General features: G+C 42.3%; 1 protein-coding gene across 1 annotated transcript in view; it reads right to left on the bottom strand.

Annotated features, from left to right (window-relative positions):
• Positions 1-20,651, bottom strand: part of LOC135215473 (phosphatidylinositol 4-phosphate 5-kinase type-1 beta-like) — a 555,040-nt gene that overhangs the window by 264,190 nt on the left and 270,199 nt on the right. Inside the window, 1 exon segment of the mRNA XM_064250216.1 lies at positions 19,157-19,261. Coding sequence (XP_064106286.1) covers positions 19,157-19,261 — 105 coding nt within the window.

Here is a 20,651-nt window from a genome sequence, read left to right as displayed (position 1 = left end):
TTTCGAGCCGTCATCGCATTCCAAAGACTCTGTAGGCAAACGTTTTAACCATTCTACTGTAGATGAAAACGTAAGTACCCTGCCTGGACAACGAAACCTCTATCTGAAAACATTGAATCAGGAATAGGGGGTTTTAGTTCTTTTGCCAGACATACTATGCTGACAAGAACCCATTGCCTAGTCTCCATAGAATCTGATGCGAGATTCCAATGCTCAAAAAAAAAAATTCACTTGTCTTCTCGGTCGTTTAGGACCAAGAGAAACAAAGAATTCCCTCATAAAAATTTCTCAAAGAAGTTTGATGAGGAGCAGTTCCATCTTGTCGGAACATGGAATCTGTGGCCACAAAAAAGATCCCATTAGAAGTACATGATATCCTACTCTTGTCATATTGAGGTATCATATAAGATCCCGAAGATCTTAAGCCTCTGCTATCTCCAATTCCCTTTGTAGAGACAGAGTATAGCCTTTTACTGCATTCTTTGATAGCAGACATATACAAAGGTGATTCTTCCCTCTGAAAGGGAATGAAAAAACCCGCTATGTGGTTCACAGAGGTCGGAAGAGGAGCTTCCTCATTCCCTCTAGCACGATCTGCAGCAATTCTATGTCTTGGCCATGACTATTGTCATTTACCTTAAAAAATCCTCTCATTCATGTCCACTTCTGGTCAGTCTGCACGCAGACAGACTCAGAGTGGAGAGGTTGTTAAGGTCCATTTATAATAGATGCTGATAGAATATCCACTCTCTCTTGGAAAAAACTTCCAAAACATGTTGTGAGAAGAATGTGACCTCTGTGAATCCAACCTTTCTAAGGCCAAAATGAGGCATAAAGTATTATCCTCTCTTTCTTTGATGCCCTTTATCTTAAATTCTGCAAAGAATTTATATTTAGGGGAAAAAAGACTAAAGTTTATTCCCCTTTCTAAAAAAAATAGAGATGGCGTATATTGCTACCTCTCTTAGTTCAAGGAAAAGGAAGCAGTCTATAGGAAGCCTGTTCGTCTTCTACCTTGCTAAGAGATCTATGAAGAAGACTTTCCGCAGGTTCTCACAACTCTTTCCAATAAATGTTAGACATGTTAACAGTTATTATCGTCGATCGAGAAGGTTCTCTTTGTTAACGCGAACATGGATCGAAAAAAGAGATTCTCGATGCTCTTTGCGATATGAGAGTCGTGGAATTGGCCTAAGCGATTAAATGGGTAACGAAATCAGGAACGAATCTTGCCGTTACCGAGCCTGGTGTCCGAGAGGCTACTGGACTCTTAGGTTAATAACTCGCTAAAACGAGAAAATCTTGGATGGTGCTTTTGGCTCACTGCACCAGGCTGGCGCTTCTGGCGCAGGCATTGCGCCAGGTTGGCGCTTCTAGCGCTTTGTGCCAGGCTGGCGCAACTTGCGCCAGTCTGGCACTTCTGGCGCATTGCGCCAGGCTGGCGCTTCCTTCTAATTCTTTTTAGGTTATGTGCCAGAACACCTGTGCCTTTATGGTACCCGACATCCTTTCACATGTTAATTCCGTTCTTAGTAGAAAAAACTTTATATACGTAGTATAGTCCATTCAGGAAACAAGTTTCTGCCACAAAGAGAATGTTTCCCATTCGACTCATCCATCTTCTTCTGAGCAGGTACTCTAATAAGCCATGCTTTCGTAAGCCTGAGAGCATTTATAATATATAATGTTCTGCTGCGATAGAATCCTTTAATAATGTTACCTACGTAAACAGCATTGAAAGGTTGTAATATCTCTCTTATTGAAAGCTTCTTAGCAAAAGGCATACATATTTATTTATGTTAGCTTAACTATCCCATCAATCCGAGGCTAAGACCACGATTGTAGGGGAGAGATACGGATAGTTATTCCATCCCGCAGGAGAGAGAGATGAACCCGACCGCTCATGACCGACACCTACATGGTACTGCGTTGGTCTCAGGCTCTCAAGCGAAAGCAGTCTCCATTAGCCATCTGGCCTTACTCTTTCAGAGTTGCCAGCTACTCCATTTAATAAAGGAATCTTATAAAATTATTATTGAACTTCAGGAAGTTCTTATTAAAGCATATTTAAGCGAAACAAGACTTCGATAAATCTAGAAGCTAAGTAGGTGTTGTCTTAACAATCCCTTTAAGCGTAGTCCTTCCTAGGAAAGTCGTAGAAGGATACTGGTAAATGAGTTGCACAGCAAAGAAGTAACTACGGTATGTGTTTATGATTTGACCGTATCGTATTCTCATACATCAGATACTCTACTATCTTCGTTCTTTTCGTTAATAGAACGATAGAAAGAGTATATATATCCTTAAGGAAGGAAGTTAATCCAGGAATTCTTTAAAACTTAGTGAATTCCTCATAAATCCGAAGAGACAGAATTCCTGTTCATCACTAGGGTTTACGGAAGGAAGTAGATACAGTGGTCCCCCCGTATTCGCGGGGGATGCGTACCAGACCCCCCCGTGAATAGTTAGAACCCGCGAATGTTTGGAACCCCTATGAAAATGCTAAAAACAGCCTATTTTGTTAGTTAAAACTCAAGAAAACCCCACTAAAAATGTTCATACTTGGTTTTTTAATAGTTTTATCACAAAAAGTGTATTTTATGATGAAATTCATCAAAAAACCAGGAATTTGTGGATATTTATCATAGAAAAATACCGCGAATGCGCAAATTTTCCTCGAATAATGCAGGGAAATGTGCCCCAGATCCGCGAATGTGTGAGTCCGCGAATCTGGAGAACGCGAATACGGGGGGTCCACTGTATTTCCTATCCGCCATCATACCCAAACGTCGATGAGATTCTTATTAAGAAAATCTCCCAAAGCTCTTGCCTCCTCAAAACGAGGGAAGAGCATGGATGAAGGAGAGAGTCCGCATTGAGAGGAACTGCCTAACACAGGAGTCTTCTGAATAATGAAAAGGGGCTTCTCTTAGTATCAGAATCCTTCTGACAAAAGCAACGGCCGCCTGTGCGACATCTTGCACATTTGCCAGGGGAAAGTTGCTCAAGTTAAAAACTCAAAGAGGAGCCTCGCGACTGACCTCTCTCTCAAATGAAGATTTTGGAATATTCTGGCGCCTGGATCCTTGTGCCTAGCGCCTGGCGTCTGGATAGTTCCGCGCGCCTGGAATGTTCCGCACGCTAGAAAGGAGACTCGCTCCTGGAACGTTCCGCTTGCGTGGAAGGTCCCGTGCGCCCTGATAGTTCCGAGCGCCTCTAGTCTTCTTTTACGAGCCTCTCGCCAGTAAACATTCAATGGATGCATCCTTCTGATTGCCACTCTACTATAAGGCTCCTCAGTCTAGCCGTCTGTTTTCTCTTTGAAGGCGCCTTGCGCCAAGAAAAATGTTCTGGAACGCGGCTCGCGCTCAGTTGCTGGAACGCGGCTCGCGTTTATCTGTATGAACGAGGCTCACGCTAGTCTGTTGGAACGCGGCTCGTGCTAGTCTGTTGGAACGCGGCTCGCTGCTGGCTGTTGGAACATGGCTCGCGCTAGCTTGCTGGCTGGCTCTCAGCCTCTCGCTCAGTGTTCTCTTAGTTTTCAGAGAACGCGCCAGATCGTCTGAACTCCAAACATGTACATTCTTCGTCTTTTCGGATGTAAGATGAAGAAACAGAAGAAGAGACGCACTTTTTTAAGGATGCCTTTCCAATGGCTATCCCTGGCAGTCTGGGACGTTCTACAGATCCTGCCGAGGGAACGCCCGATCGGTGGGGATTCTCCATAACCTCCGTAAGGCTTTCGACTTTCCTTCTCCTCTGGGCTTGTGAGCTTGGTAGAGGTCTAGGCCTGAGAGCGAGACAAGAGCCGATCGGACGCACCCTCTACTATTTTAGGACGCCTTTCCAATGGCGAACTTGGCAGTCTGGCACGTTCTACAGATCCTGCCGAGGGGACGCCTGATCGGTGGGAATTCTCCATAACCTCCGTAAGGCTTTCGACTTTCCTTCTCCTCTGGGCTTGGGAGCTTGGAAGCGGTCTACACCTGGGAGTGAAACAGAGCCGATCAGAACGCACCCTCCACTGCACTGGGAACACTAAATTCACTTCTTACCTTATAAGAGCTCGCATTTTTGAGCTACATCCAATTATCTTCAAATTTATTAATTTGTAGATTCTGTAAAGTAAGAAGGAGATGAGGATGCAAAAACTACTATTACTGTTAATACTCTAACTGCTCGTTAGCAGCGAGGGGCTATTAAAGCTTTCTAAAGGAAGCGTAAAAAGTTATATGCTTTCCTGACTTCCTAAAGTAGGAAGTTAGAGTTTTATATTTCCTCAATAAAGTTCTAACACTTATTACACGTATTAATGAATAAATATTTATATTTCCCTTTTTTGCAAACTAAATGAGTGTCTACCAAAAAAGTTTCGGTAGTTACCACGTAAACAATTCTTCGAAATTTTCGAAGCCAAAGTTATTAAAACAAATTAATATGCGTATGCCAAACCAAAGACCCAGTACTTCCCTGCAAAAGATAGCCCAGAAGATCGATGGCGATGAAATCCAAAATCAAGTCAGGAGGAACTGCAAACGTTGTTTACATTCCAAGCGACAGAGAAAATAGGATAGAAAACGGGAATGGTTCCTAATCCTGCCACCCAGGGCAGGACGGTAGATCACCTGACCTACCTGCAGCGTGTGCCACGAAATTTGAATTTCTGTCGGGGACGACGGAGTCTTAGCTATGTATATATCTGACAGGTAAGTTGATTGTATGAAAATATTTCGGGTTTGTACATCTAGGATAAAAGTATGTTACTGGAAAAATCTGTCATTTGTTCCTAGGAGCGCGCCAAACATGAAAATTTTTTAATCATTTTGTATTTTCACAGCTAACAAACCTTTAGTCTCAACAACAGGATAAATCTTCTAGCACCACCAGACTCCACATGACTTGAACAAGGTAATTCATACTACACCTCCGTATCCTTTTTCAATCCAATCACCATGTCAATCCCCACAGGAAGCATACTGGCAGGTGTCTCCATGCACCCCGAAAGGTTATTGAATTGACGAATCAAATCAATCACCTCTGCATACGAAGCCAGAAACTCTTAGTTTTCTCCTTCCTCCGGTTCTAACGTACTGTGTTCAGCCACAGGAGACGTTAGCTCACTCCTATCCTCTGACAAACGTCCAGGTGTGTCATGGTCATCCGACCCTACGGCCGCATCATCTTTGATCTCTCATAGCCACCGATGGCTCGATCTCGAATAGTCAGTAGGATTTGATAACGTATCTATTTGCAACCCTATATACAAATATGAGAGCAATTTTATCATATTTCATTACTATGACATCTAGAGTCCATGGAAATAGTTTGTAAAAGCATCGGCGTATGTATCAAGTTCATCTAAATTGGCAACACTGCGCCCTTACGAACGATTCCTACGCCCGTCACTGTTTACACAGTTGCCACCTACGACCGTCTAAATTGGCAACACTGAGCCCTTACGAACTATTCGTACACCCGGCACTGTTTATACAGTTGCCTCCTACAACCGTCCTGATCCTTCTGGCTGTCGTATTCCTTACAACCATCACATTATTTATGATCGTCATATTCATATGACCTTCATTTCCTCATGAGCTTCATAGTACTCATGTCTATTATAGCCTTGATGGTCGTCATGCTTCCAAACCCCTTCATAGCTCTCATGGGCGTCATGGATCTACGGCCATTACAGCTCTACAGCCATTATAGCTCTACAGCCGACATGGTTATCACAACCTAGGCTACCACTGGACTGTTGACAACCTAAATGGCAACCATCTAAAGTTGACGAGCTAAAGTACTGCTTAAGCTTTTTTATTCAAAACTTAACTGGAGCACACAATGGCACTGCCGCTTATCCTACAAGAAAATTCATATTTATCTACAAGTGTGTCCTCCCAAAATGAAAGCGTAATATAATGATGCCACCGAAGACAACGAGAGGTTGGAAGCAGTAGGCTGTGACGTCATGACTACTGCCATTTTGAAAGCGGTTTTAGCTATGACATCATCACACTTGATGAAAGTGCGAGGCTGTTGATGGTACTCTTGCAGCCAAGATCAAGAGACCCAACCTACTGTGGCATTTCTACTTTTATAAGGATGTGACAGTCCTGGCTCGAAGATGAAGAGGAAATTATTCTTCTCCTCTTGGCATACAGTGGACCCCCCGTATTCGCGGACTCACACATTCGCGGATTTCTCTCGGGAACGTTTCCCTGCATTATTCGCGGAAAATTCGCGCATTCGCGGTATTTCTCTACGAGAAATATCCACAAATTCCTGGTTTTTGTGATCAATTTCATCATAAAATGCACTTTTTGTGATAAAACTATTAAAAAAACCAAGTATGAAAATTTTTAGTGGTTTTTCTTAAGTTTTAACTAACGAAATAGGCTGTTTTTAGCGCTTTTATAGGGGTTCCAAACATTCGCGGATTCTAACTATTCACGGGGGGGTCTGGTACGCATCCCCCGCGAATACGGGGGGAACACTGTAGTTGTAAAGTACTCTTGTACCTCGAAGTGAAAATGAAAGCATGTCTCCGTTTAGGCCACAGTTGTGAAGTGATGTCATGGCGGGCGCCATGTTTATGACGTCACTGAGCATTTTGAATTCGAAGCCAGCACTCCACAAGAAGTGCAAGGCTGTTGTTGTTATTCTCGTATGCATAGCAACTGACTCTACAGGCTGCCGTGTTGCACTATCTGCTTCTCTACAGATGGCACCGCATCCTAACACCATTCAGTGCATATCAAGATAAAAGGGACATCCATCACGTGGGACCCTGGATGGCAGCTCGACGTCATATAGCAAACCAACTGTCCCTCTTGGGTTGGTTCTCCTGATAAGCCTAATGCCAACCACACACCTTCACCATTTCTGCCCATGTATCTGGAACAAAAACAAGATGGCGATGCACACCTCTCCCCGCAGGGAAAGGAGCACAATTAGACAATTACTTCCCAAAGCACATCCTGATACATCCAAGCTTTGGATTTACAGGTAATCCATATGAATAAGTGAAAATCCAAAGCACAGGCAACGAATTAACTGTACCTTAAGAGTTTCTGCACCTACAACTTACTACACGATGAGTACCTCGACGTCAAAATCGTTGAAGAAAATATTCAGGCGTTTATCTGCTTCTTGTGATATCCAGGAAGTCTTGAAGCATGAGAAGGCTTCATGTTCACATGCCAGGGAATTCCAAACAACAAATTTAAAACAACAGGGGGCAAACTAAACCGGCTTTAAAAGGACGGAGGCAAAGCATGTCCTCTTTTAAAGGCGGTAAGAAAATAACTAACGGGGTCACGAGTTAAAGAGGGGTATGTGAGTGGCTCCACATGTCTCGTGACCAAGCACAGATGCCAATAGTCCCTTACGTACACAATTATTTTAAATTTTGCCGGTTTCCAGCTGGCGCTGAGTATTTATCCTAATGTTAAGACTGAAGGTTTGTTTCGTACATGAACAAATAAAGATTGAAAGCGCAAGGAATCTGTGGCATCTGGCATCTGAAGCATAGCTGAGGTGGAAACATGTCAAGAGAGTACACTTGAATCTAGTGACGCATCAGTCTTTCGTCCAACCCAGGACGAAGAGAAACTGATAGGGCCCTATTGTGAGAGGCTGATAGGGCCCTGTACCAGAGTTTGGGTCCTAATACTGAACTTTACATTTGAAAACACTCCCGGGAACTCCTCTCTCATCTAATACATAGGGGCAGCCATTACCCTTAAGAGCTGGGCTAACTATGAGCAAATTTATACATAAACATCATGTGAGAGAGAAGCAGTACATGATCCCATAAGTCAAGATCACAACTAGCTCATGAGCCACCTGCTTCTTGATTTTAGCCTGATTCCTTAAAAGTGATGGCGCATAATATTGATGCTCACAATGAGTGGATCTGTTCACCACCCAAAACCAGTTACTGCTCATGAGGGGATCCATCCATTAAGGGTTAATTAATAAAGAAACTTGAAGTCTTAATAACTGGAAAAGACAAAAGCTGACTAATTTGCAAAACCAAAAATTACCCATACCATGCTATGTAAACCTATAGTCTTTACGGTAGGGAATGACAAACATTGAATGAATAACATGAATTTTCATAACTATAAATGTAAAAATAAAAATATTTCTGAAAACAAGGTTGAAAGCATACAACCAACTCCAGTTGTTCTTGTATCCTTGAGATAAAGAACAACAGTAGACCAAAACACAACAATGGATGTAAAAATAAGGCTTCATAACCAAAGTGAAGTTCAATGACCACAGCACAGCAACAGAGAACTTGAAAAAGGATGGAGTAAGCAAAGTGAGTGAGTGGGGTTACTCCTGTACTCATACACATACATACCTGAAAACAGTTGTCACAGTTAGCATACTCTTAACCCTTAAACGCCGAAGGGGTATATTAAAAATCGTCTTCCGTGTGCCGGGAGGGGGGTCGCGGAGTGAGCGCCGAAGCGGAAAAAATATTTTTTTCAAAAAATCACAGCGCGCTTAGTTTTCAAGATTAAGAGTTCATTTTTGGCTCCTTTTTTTTGTCATTGCCTGACGTTTAGTATGCAACCATCAGAAATGAAAAAAATTATCATTATCATACATAAATAATGCGATATATGATAGCGCGAAAACAAAATTTCATACATAATTGTATTCAAATCGCGCTATGCGCAAAACGGTTAAAGGTAACAAGTTACTTTTTTTTTTGTAATGTACACTAAATTGCGATCATTTTGGTATATAACTAATTGTAAAACGATGAAAGCAACACAGAGAAAATATTATCACAAAATGATGCATGAATTCGTAACGCGCAGACGTACACAAATGTTTTTTTCAAAAATTCACCATAAATGTAAATATTGTCCTAGAGACTTCCAATTTGTTTCAAAATGAAGACAAATGATTGATTATTACTATACTGTAAGAGTATTAGCTTACAATTGCAGTTTTCGACCATAGCTGACAAGTTAAAGTTGACCGAATGTCAAATTTTTTTTATATATTTTTCTTTATATACAATTATTTCGGAAATTAGAAAAGCTACAACCTTCAAATATTTTTTGTTTTATTCTACATAAAATTGCGCACATTTTCATATATAAAACTCTATGAAATTCCTAATATGAAATGGAGCAAATATTCCGAGAATGCGACGTAAGCATTTCGGAGATTTGCGGCGGAGAATCCTCGCGCTGAGGGAAGGAAAGTTTTTTTTTAAATTCACCATAAATCTAAATATTGTGCTAGAGACTTCGAATTTGTTTGTAGATGAAGGTAAATGACTGAATATTACTAGTCTGTAAGAGTTTTAGCTTACAATTGCGTTTTTCGACCATTTCGGTACAGTCAAAGTTAACCGAACATGGTTTTTTTTCTTTTTATTGTGATTTATATGCAAATATTTCGAAAATGAGAAAAGCTACAACCTTCAATTATTTTTTGTTGTATTCTACATAAAATTGCGCACATTTTCATATATAAAACTTTATGTAACGGCTAATTTAAAATGGTGCAAACATTACCACAATCGCACGTATGATTTTGGAAGAGTTACCGCGCGGACGTAAGGAAAATGTTATTTTTTTCATAAATTCACCATAAATCGAAATATTGTGCTAGAGACTTCCAATTTGTTGCAAAATAAAGGTAAATGATCGAATATTGCTAGAATATAAGAGTTTTAGCTTACAATTGCGTTTTTCTACCATTTTGGTAGAGTCAAAGTTGACCAAAGGTTGAAAATTTGTCACTTATCATTTTTTATATGAAAATATTTCAAAACTGATAAAAGCTACAACCATGGGTTGTTTTTAGTTGTATTGTGCATGAAATTGCGCACATTTTCATATATAAACCTCTATGTAACGGCTAATTTAAAATGGTGCAAACATTACCACAATGGCACGTATGATTTTTTTCGGAAGAGTTACCGCGCGGACATAAGGAAAAAGTTTTTTTCATAAATTCACCATAAATCGAAATATTGTGCTAGAGACTTCCAATTTGTTGCAAAATGAAGGTAAATGATTGAATATTACTAAAATAAAAGAGTTTTAGCTCACAACTGCGTTTTCCGACCATTTCGGTAGAGTCAAAGTTAACCGGAGGTTGAAATTTTGGCACTTATCATTATTTATATGAAAATATCTCAAAACTGATAAAAGCTACAATCATGAGTATTTTTTTGTTGTATTTTACATAAAAATGTGCACATTTTCATATATAATACTCCATGTAACGGCTAATTTAAAATGGTACAAAAATTATGTCAAAGTGACGAAATAATTTCCGAGATGTTTCACCGATACTTTTTAGTGCGGCAAGAAAGAAATTTGCGCTTGTGCGCCTGCGTAACAATTGTAAACAAAACAACACCTTGATCCGTGAACTTCCAGCATCCCCCAAGGTGTGTGATTCAAGAGTTTTCGCCTGGTAGGCCTATAAGTATTTTTCCGCGAATTTTTAAAAAAACTTTTGTATGTCAACGTAAAATACGTCCAGTCGGCACCTGAGAGACAAAACATGTTGACGTAAAATACGTCCACTCTGCGTTTAAGGGTTAATATAATACTTCAGATTTGTATTCTCGTATAGACAGAATTTTTCACTCCCAAGTTCCACCAAGGGAATTTATCTTTCTATGGCCTGGAACACTAACATTAATACCAAAGTAATGTTTGATACAGCCAAATCTGACTGATATTTAGCTGTTCTATCACCTTACTCACTTCCTATCCTGCCTATATTAAGCTCTCCTTATTTCAATATTAAGAGGTAGGGAAGCAGTATAAATATATCAGAAACAATATTATAATGCATGCATTATAGTTGGAAAATTAGAGAATATTTGTATTTCTCTACAATGAGGATTTTACAAAATACACAGTTATATGATAAGGGACAACCTTTAAATTTATTAGGTGGGATTGAGGATGAAACTCATCTCACATATCCAACATCCATGTCCCTTTGGACGAAAATAATAGTTTGTCAAGTTCTTCAAAAACAGAAGGAATTTAATATTATACTGTCTGCCATAAAAATCAGAAAAATATGTGAAATTATTACAACTCACTAGAATATCAACAGGAATAGGATCAGTATACTGTACAAGACATGGCTTTAATATGAACAGAGATTACTCGGGAGATTTTGATATATATAAAAAAAAATCCTGACTGCTTTTTTACCAAAATATTTCTGGGCTCAGCTCGTGTCGGCCTATGAAAGGATCCTTAATATCATTCTTTCTAGGTAAAATTAATCTAAAATTACCAGAGAAAAACAAAATTAAGAAAATGTCAGTAAAACTGACTCGCTCACTCTTTAAAAGAAGTGTCGGTATGAGAATAGGGGCGAGTGGGAACACTACCACGAGACATTCACCAATTAGACCTTCCAACCAAAATCCCCACTAGAGAGAGCTGATACCAACGGGCGATGCGGCCGCTACTACTACTACTAGGGGACGCCACGGACAGCAGCGCCCCTAGCGGTCATCCTTAATTATTAGCGCTAAGCGTCGTACGCATTTTCTTGCTTGTGTACTATTTTCTGGATTTACCTCATTCCCCATTATGGAACGTGCTGCCATCGCAACAGCTAAGTTAAGTGCCTCATAAGTAGTGTTTTACCGTATTTTAGTCTTCCAGGAACCAGTATTTTCCTTCTAATAGGTCATATACGGTTTCCCGGTCGACTCGTGGCGGCGCCATGCTGCCTCATTAAGAATTCCCGGTCTTCCATACTGGGACTTCTTATACTTATGGGCTTACTATATCACGTTCATCGTTTTTTACATCGCCTTTTTAGCTAGGTTAGCCCATTTACCATTCTCTTAGTTTGGTATTTAGGGCTATTCTGTGTTTCTGGCCCAGCATCCCGGCTCTTGCTCTTCATCGGCTATCGCTGGCTCCGAGTAGGCTTCTGTTCCTCGGAACAGTTTGCCTCCTCCTGGGCTTCTTTTTCTTCTACTAAAAGTGTCTTTTCCATCTTTACGATGTAATTTTAGTTCTATTTAGGGTGTTAGGCTAGCCTAGGTGCATGTCCCATGTATTGGTACAGTCTGGTTCACGTGGCCCTTCCACGGTTGTGTTGCTATCGCGGCTTAGGCCACTTGCGGTCACGTGTTCCATCGCACCTTACCCTTCACCTTCCCTCCCTACCAGGTATAGGGAGGGGTCTGGGGAACCCCTTGGTTGCCATGACAACCTCAGTTGCCTTCCTCCCTCCTTCTCTGAGGAGGCCAGGGGTTCTCCCCAGCTGGGGTATAGGGCGACCACTTATCGGGTACCGGGTCACCGAGCGGGTAGTTGTTGGGACGGGGAGGAGTAGGCCACTCCCCCCTCTCTCTCTCCCGCCATGTTACGCAGAGCACCCTCCCCCCCCCAGTTGCTCAGCCCACCTTTCCCCCACTATAACGAACGGAGCCTTCCGCCGCAGCCGGGGCACCTTTGGTTATAGATTGCTGGCTCCGCCAGCGGGCGGGGTGGTCACTACTAGTGGTCTATTGCTTGCCTACTATATCCTTCCCTTTTTTCCCCGCTACCGGAAGGGAACTTGCTTCTTACCCGGGCACTCTTCTAGTAGACGGGGGGGAAAGGTTTGATATTTATTTCGTTATTTTTAAGGATATACCCTAATTTTACGATGAATTCCTAGATTTATATATTTATATGTATACCATCTCCGCCGTTTTCCGTCGTGGTTTCAATTTTCACCACCACACCTGGTTGGATTCTATCTCTTGCCTCCGGCGTAGCCTTGGACAAACTCCAACCATCTTGCTACCACACGTATTATGGCGGGGCTCTGGTTTAATCTAACTTTCTCGCTCCGGCACCAGCGGAGCAATTGTTAGGCTGTAAGTGTTCTCCTGATACTTATGTATCTTTCCACTTACAGGCTACCAACTGTCAGGTCCTTGGGTGCAATGCGACGTTATACGACCCCTGCGCCCACGATGAGTGCAGGTCTCACGCCCCGTGTGCCACGCCTTACAACGACATTATCGTCTGGCACCCGGAAGCCTGCGCCATCTGAAAGCTTGGGTGGGCGGCTTCGGGAAGAACGCCGCCAAAGGCCAGCCTTACATCTTGGACAAGAAGCTGGCCGTTCAGATCTTCCCCGGTGGGTCAACAGGGTATGTTGACCCCATATCTGCAGCCCCTCTCATAGCCTCCATCCAGCAAGAGATGCAGCAGTCTTTCGGGGCCGTGGCCACGCAGGAGACGGTCCCGGACGTCGCAACCTTGGACCTTAATATTGAGCCTATGGCGGTAGGTGCTGAGGATTTGTTAGTTGAGGTAGGTGTGTCGGGTGCCCAAGGTCTTTCCTTGGGCGCTCCTGGATCTTCTCCTGTCCCTTCTTCTACTGCTTCTTTCCAAGGCTTTTTGGGATCTGAGATCCCTACCCGCTCTCCCGCTCTCTCTGTACCCCCAAAGGTGAAGGGACAGAGAGAACCGAAGACCCTTGTTAAGACGACTTCTAAAAAGTCGTCGTCGTCTTCTTCAACTAAGAAGTCTTCGACTTCCTATGCTGACGCGGTGAAGGCTAAGCCGAGCTCTTCCTACTCAAAGAGCTCTAGAAGCAAGGCTTCTAAGGAGAAGGCTCGCGCTCCCGCTGAGCCAATGCCTTCTCCGGCCTCCACCGCATCCACTCCGGCAACGCCGGTTGGAGTAGCGGGACCTAGCACCTTTGATCCCACTGCTTTCTCAGCAGTGGTGATGCAACAGGTAGGAGAGATGGTTGGCTCACAGGTCTCCGCCCTCGGAACAAAGTTCGAACAGATGTTCGCACAACTGTCGAGCACTCTGTCTCAGTCGGGCCAGTCCATCCAAGATCTCTCTAACAGAGTTAGAGAGAACGAGGACCGAGTAGCTGGGCTTGCTCAGGCTCCTCACCCAGTCTCCCCAGTAGCAAGTGCTGGTATTCTCCAGCTACCACCTTATGAGTCGCTACCAGCTTTTTCCATGGAGAACCCATGGAGAGTGGCCGCTTACGCTCCATTCAAGGACGGTATGATCTCTGTCCCGGAGTGTGGAACTCGAAGGATTGAGGACTTCGAGTTTTATCCTCCGGGATTGACGCAGCCTTTCATTGGTTATGCTAGGCTGACCGTAGCGGCACTCACTAGGGAGGACAAGATCTCCAGGGAGAACGTTCTCTATAGTAGAGATCACGCTCAACGTGAATGGGTTCACTGCCTTGAGGACTGGGAGTGTACCAACACTAAGCTCCAGGCTTTCAAGAGTCCTTTTACTATTTTTGCGACGGAGGAGGAGGCTTCTCTTCCGTTCGCTACAAAAATAGTGGAAGCGACTCTTCAGGCAGTCCTCAAGGATGAGCCCATGCCACAGCTGAGGGAAGCAGAGTCTACTTCTCCGCTCTTCCCAGCTTTCGGAGAATTGTGGGAGAACTTGCCTGCCACTTTCACGCTTGGTAAGCTCAAACCGGACTGTGCTATGGACCAGTTTGGCGAAAAGCTCCCAAGGCTGCCTGATTCCTTGATTCAGGCAGAGTTCGACGCTCGAACTAGGTTTGGCAGGTCCCTCAATTCTCTGATTATCACAGAGATGGCTGCTCTTTCGTATGGCACAGAACCTTTATTTAAGATTCTGGCCAAGTCCCAGCTTCAAACGGTTCAGACGGATGCTTTCGACTTCTTCCAAGCTAGGAGGAATTGCCGAAAGCACGTTCTGCAGGAGTGCACTATTAGGCACGAACCTAATAGACTCCTGGCTTCCAGCATGTGGGGAGCGGACCTCTTCCCAGAGTCCGCTGTAAATGAGGTACACCACGAGGCTGCTAGGCTCAACCAGAGCCTTAGAGCTAGGTGGGGTATCTCTTCTAAGAGGAAACAAGAATCCGCCCCCGCTGCTGGTAAGAAACTAAAGAAGTCTGGTAAAAGGTTCCAGCCTTACCAGAAACACCAGCAACAGCAGCAATTCGTTCAGGCCGTCCCGGTTACCCAACAGGGACAACCTTCAACCTCGAAGCAGACCCAGCCCATCCTCCTGCTGTCTCCTCAGTCACAACCCTCGACCTCCTACGCACTCTCGCCGGCCTTCAACCCTATGTATGAACAGAGAGAGGCCACTTTCGCCAGCGTGGCACAGGAAGGGCGGCAAGGAGTAGGCAGTTCAGAGGAGGGCGTGGAGGTCAACCCGCCCATCAACAATGAGGCTCCCCAGGTAGGAGGGAGGCTGTTCCTCTTCCGTCACAGGTGGGGGTTCAGCAATTGGGCACAGAGCATAGTGTCCAAGGGATTGGGTTGGAGTTGGATCAAAGATCCCCCTCCAATCAAATCATTCCGTCAAGTACCATCAAAGGAATTGACAGATTATGCGGAGGAACTCCTTCAGAAAGGAGCTATTGCGAGAGTCAAGCATCTAAAATTTCAAGGTCGCTTATTCAGCGTGCCAAAGAAAGGCTCAACAAAAAGAAGGGTAATCTTAGACTTGTCAAGGCTAAACTCTTTCATTCGTTGCGACAAGTTCAAAATGCTTACCCTCTCGCAGGTAAGGACCTTACTTCCTCGTGGAGCCGTCACATGCTCCATCGATCTTACAGACGCATACTATCATATCCCTATAGCCAGACACTTCCGCCCATTCCTAGGATTCAGGCTAGGAAATCAGACATTTTCATTCAAAGTGATGCTCTTCGGTCTGAATGTAGCCCCCAGGGTATTCACGAAAATAGCAGAAGTAGTGGTGCAACAATTGAGAACTCAGGGAATAATGATAGCAGCATACCTCGACGATTGGTTGATCTGGGCACCAACAGTCGAGGAATGTCTCAAAGCCACGAAAAAGGTAGTTCAATTTCTGGAACATCGGGGTTTCCAGATAAACAAAACGAAATCCAGACTTACTCCGGAGTCTCGTTTTCAGTGGCTAGGAATCCAATGGGATTTGTCTTCCCACAATCTGTCAATTCCAGTGGCCAAACGGAAAGAGATAGCAAAGTCTGTCAGGCAATTTCTCAAATGCAAGCAAACATCAAGGAGAAGCCAGGAAAGAATCCTAGGTTCCCTTCAGTTTGCTTCAGTGACAGATATCCTCCTGAAAGCAAGGCTGAAAGATATAAATCGAGTTTGGCGATCGAGAGCAAACGCCAAATCTCGAGACAAGTTGTCAGTAATTCCACAGATCCTTCGCAATCAACTCCGTCCATGGACAAAAGTAAAGAACCTGGCCAAGCGGGTACCCCTTCAATATCCCCTTCCAGTGTTAACCATTCACACGGATGCCTCCCTGTCCGGGTGGGGGGGATATTCTCAGTTCAAACAAGTTCAGGGGACTTGGTCAGTTCAATTCCGCCAGCTCCACATAAACGTTCTGGAAGCAATGGCAGTATTTCTTACCCTGAAGAGACTTCTTCCCCCGGAAAAGTCTCATCTAAGACTAGTTTTTTGGAACAGTGCAGTGGTAGTTCATTGCATCAACAGAGGAGGGTTCCAAATCCAAACATGTGAACCATGTCATGATAGCCATCTTTGCACTAGCAAACAAACACAAATGGCATCTGTCCGCCACTCACCTGGCGGGGGTAAGAATGTGATAGCAGATGCCTTGTCCCGGTCGGTCCCTCTGGAATCAGAATGGTCCCTAGACGACGGGTCATTCCAGTGGATATGCGGAGAGTCCCAGGTCTCCAAGTAGATCTCTTCGCCTCACAAGCGAACCACAAGCTCCCTTGCTATGTGGCCCCCAACCTGGACCCTCTGGCTTATGCCACGGACGCCCTGTCGTTAGATTGGAATCAGTGGAGAAAAATTTATGTTTTTCCTCCAGTGAATCTTTCTCTTGAAAGTCTTGAGCAAGCTGAGGACTTTCAAGGGACTAGTAGCCCTGATTGCTCCAGACTGGCCCAAGAGCAACTGGTATCCTCTGCTTCTGGAATTGGGTCTCCGACCTCAACGGATTCCCAATCCCAAGCTGTCACAATCAGTACAAATGAGGACTGTGTTCGCTTCCTCAGGAATTCTTCAGACCCTAACTTTATGGACTTCATGAAGTTTGCGGCTAATAAAGATGCTAACATTGATCCACAAAACATCCTCTTCCTAGAATCAGATAAGAGAGAGTCAACTATTAGACAATATGACTCAGCTGTTAAAAAATTAGCATCCTTCCTGAAAGAATCAAACACTACAACCATGACAGTTAATTTAGCTATATCCTTTTTCAGATCCTTGTTTGAAAAAGGTTTAGCAGCTAGCACTATTACTACTCATAAATCGGCTTTGAAGAAGATCTTTCAGTTAGGTTTCCAGATAGATCTGACTGAATCTTATTTTACGTCTATCCCTAAAGCCTGTGCTAGACTTAGACCTTCTCAAAGGCCTACTGCAGTCTCATGGTTCTTAAATGATGTCCTCAAACTAGCATCAGATACTGACAACTCGTCTTGTACATTCATAATGCTTCTTAGAAAGACATTATTCTTATTAAGCCTAGCTTCAGGAGCTAGAATCTCAGAACTGTCGGCTCTATCCAGAGATGCGGGTCATGTGGAATTCCTCCCCTAAGGAGAAGTTCTGCTTGCTCCGGATCGTAGTTTTTTGGCTAAAAATGAGGATCCTCTTGCAAGGTGGGCCCCTTGGAAAGTCATCCCACTTCCGCAAGACCCTTCTCTCTGCCCAGTATCAACTTTAAGAGCCTTTCTATCTCGTACATCCTCAAGATCCTCAGGTTCTCTCTTCATGAGAGAAAAAGGTGGTACTTTATCAGTAAAAGGTATTAGACAACAAATCCTTTACTTCATTAAACAAGCCAATCCTGATTCATTTCCAAAAGCACATGACATCAGGGGAGTAGCCACCTCCATTAATTACTTTCAACATATGAACTTTGAGGATCTTAAAAAGTATACTGGATGGAAATCTCCGACAGTCTTTAAACGTCACTATCTAAAGTCCTTGGAATCTTTAAAATTTTCTGCAGTAGCAGCGGGAAACATTGTTTCCCCTGATACTGTATAGTAGTCGTAGTATAGATCCAGGTCTCCTCTCTACCTACCTCATCCAACATGCCTCACCCTATCGCCATGCTACTCGGATATTCTAGCCTTAGCCGCTGAGATCATATTAGTGGATTGTCCATTATTTTTTTTTTTTTTTTTTTTTTTTTTGCTAGGGACATCCACACTATGTACTGATAATGTACTTCAGTGTACCTACCCTTATTTTCATGCTAGGGTAGGACACAATGTGTTTGTATATTTTGTAAATAAGTTATCTAAGTAAATCTATTTTGTTAAATTACACTGCATTATTGTATTTTACTATGTTTATTGGTCCAATTTTTAAAAGTACTTTAACATTACTAACTTTCTTTATGTCATTGTTTAAAATAAGTTAGCCTTAAGTACTTAGTTTATATGCTGTAATAACTGATTTACTTATATTATATCCCTCATTTTTACAACTGATTTTCATTTGTCCTTTTTTTTTCCCATCTTGTCTGTTTCTCTGGTACTCTTTCATAGGCCGACACGAGCTGAGCCCAGAAAAGGGATTTTGACGTAGGAAAAAATCTATTTCTGGGTGATTGGCTCGTGTCGCCCTATGAAACCCACCCTGTATTGATTGCCCCCCTGCAGGACAGATGTTCATAGATTAAGGATGACCGCTAGGGGCGCTGCTGTCCGTGGCGTCCCCTAGTAGTAGTAGTAGCGGCCGCATCGCCCGTTGGTATCAGCTCTCTCTAGTGGGGATTTTGGTTGGAAGGTCTAATTGGTGAATGTCTCGTGGTAGTGTTCCCACTCGCCCCTATTCTCATACCGACACTTCTTTTAAAGAGTGAGCGAGTCAGTTTTACTGACATTTTCTTAATTTTGTTTTTCTCTGGTAATTTTAGATTAATTTTACCTAGAAAGAATGATATTAAGGATCCTTTCATAGGGCGACACAAGCCAATCACCCAGAAATAGATTTTTCCTACGTCAAAATCCCTTATTTTGGTCTTTAGGCAGTGATTAAAAGGACAAATCTTTTGAAGGCATTAAAAATATATATAGGAGATAAGTATCTCCTGACTAAGCTTTTATCAGGAATTGGAGTGTAGTTATGGTACAAACTAACCATATCAAGTGTTATAATATTGGAAATGAAATGACACAGTTTCCTCACCTTTCTTTTATACGTAGATCCCTTCAAATCGTACTTCTGATGCATCTTTATCGATGATGGTAGTAAATTATTCATAGTAACTAACCTGATATTCTTAGCATTACACTGAAAAAAAAAGAAATTATAAACATTGTATTTTTAAGATTTATTCCTATTCACTCATATGGGCTAATCATTTACAGCTTTATAAGTATCACAAAAAAAATAGAATGCAACAATTAAAAGGATAAGCAATTTTTACTTTCTAAATGTATTTTCTAATTTCACGGAGCTCCAATTACATTCATTAAGATATTAAAGCTGAATAACAGTCTTATCTTGCCTTCCATACCTCTAAATGGTTATACGGTGTAACCATTTACAATTATTACAAAGAAGAACTATCTAACTTGAATGTTGCCAAAAATGTAGCCGCTTTCAGTGAGAGACATTACACAATGATACCATCAACTGCATACTACAAAACTTTCATTCTTTGCATGAATAAGAAACAAAAATTACAATAAAACTATTTAATAAAAATTTACCATTTCAATAATAAACCTAAAAAAAGGAAAACATACTAACTCCATTCTATCTCCAAAATAGTCAAATTCATAGTCATTATAGGGTTAAAATCACCTCTGCACACTTTATGAATAGGAACTAGGACATAACAAATATCAAGACAATTACATGGATTACTTGAATATGCTATTGAAAATAAAAATTATACGAAAATAATTAAAAGCACAGGTGAATAATTTCTTACTCCAAGCTGAAACCTTCTCAAAAATAACCAGTTTGTTACGTAAACCATTTTCTCAGATAAAAAGCACCAAATGTGAGGGTAATAAAATTCGTTTCGGAAAAAGCAACATAATGTAAGAAAATTTACCATTGCATTTCAAAAGGTGTTGCATGCATGTGCCAATGCCATACAAGAGAAGTAAGTTTTAAAAGTATTAAAAAAGGTAGCCTACAGTTATTACCATTTGCTTTTAAAATAGTTTAGCCATACAACCAATTCAACTCTCATCTCTTATGGATGGCTCAAGTAAAATAAGAAAAAGGAAGGGTAAAGTTTAATGAAAAAATAAGCGACAGACCAGCCTATAAAATGCAGTTACGTGTCAACAAACCGAAGCATGAAAAAAATCCAAAGCTTGGCAGTAGAGAAACAATGCTAATCTGTGTATTCCAAAGAGAGGTGATCTCACAATAAATATATATATATGAGAGAGAGAGAGAGAGAGAGAGAAGAGAGAGAGAAGAACGAGAGAGAGAGAGAGAGACGAGAGAGAGAGAGAGAGAGAGAGAGAGAGAGAGAGAGAGAGAGAGCACTTAGATCACTGATACATATATCAAATTGCTGTAGAATCAATCCTACTTGGGGACAAACTTACAGACAAACCATCCACATACCAGAGCGATACTCAAAACGGGGTTGAGCAAGTGTCACTTAGTTTAAAACAAGTGGGATAAATATAATAAGTTGCCAACTGCATAATTACAT

This window comes from Macrobrachium nipponense, chromosome 5 (genome assembly GCF_015104395.2).
Source record: "Macrobrachium nipponense isolate FS-2020 chromosome 5, ASM1510439v2, whole genome shotgun sequence".
In the NCBI taxonomy this organism is placed as follows: domain Eukaryota; kingdom Metazoa; phylum Arthropoda; class Malacostraca; order Decapoda; family Palaemonidae; genus Macrobrachium; species Macrobrachium nipponense.
Note: the sequence above shows the minus strand (reverse complement) of the source record. Positions and strands in the feature narration are given on the sequence as shown.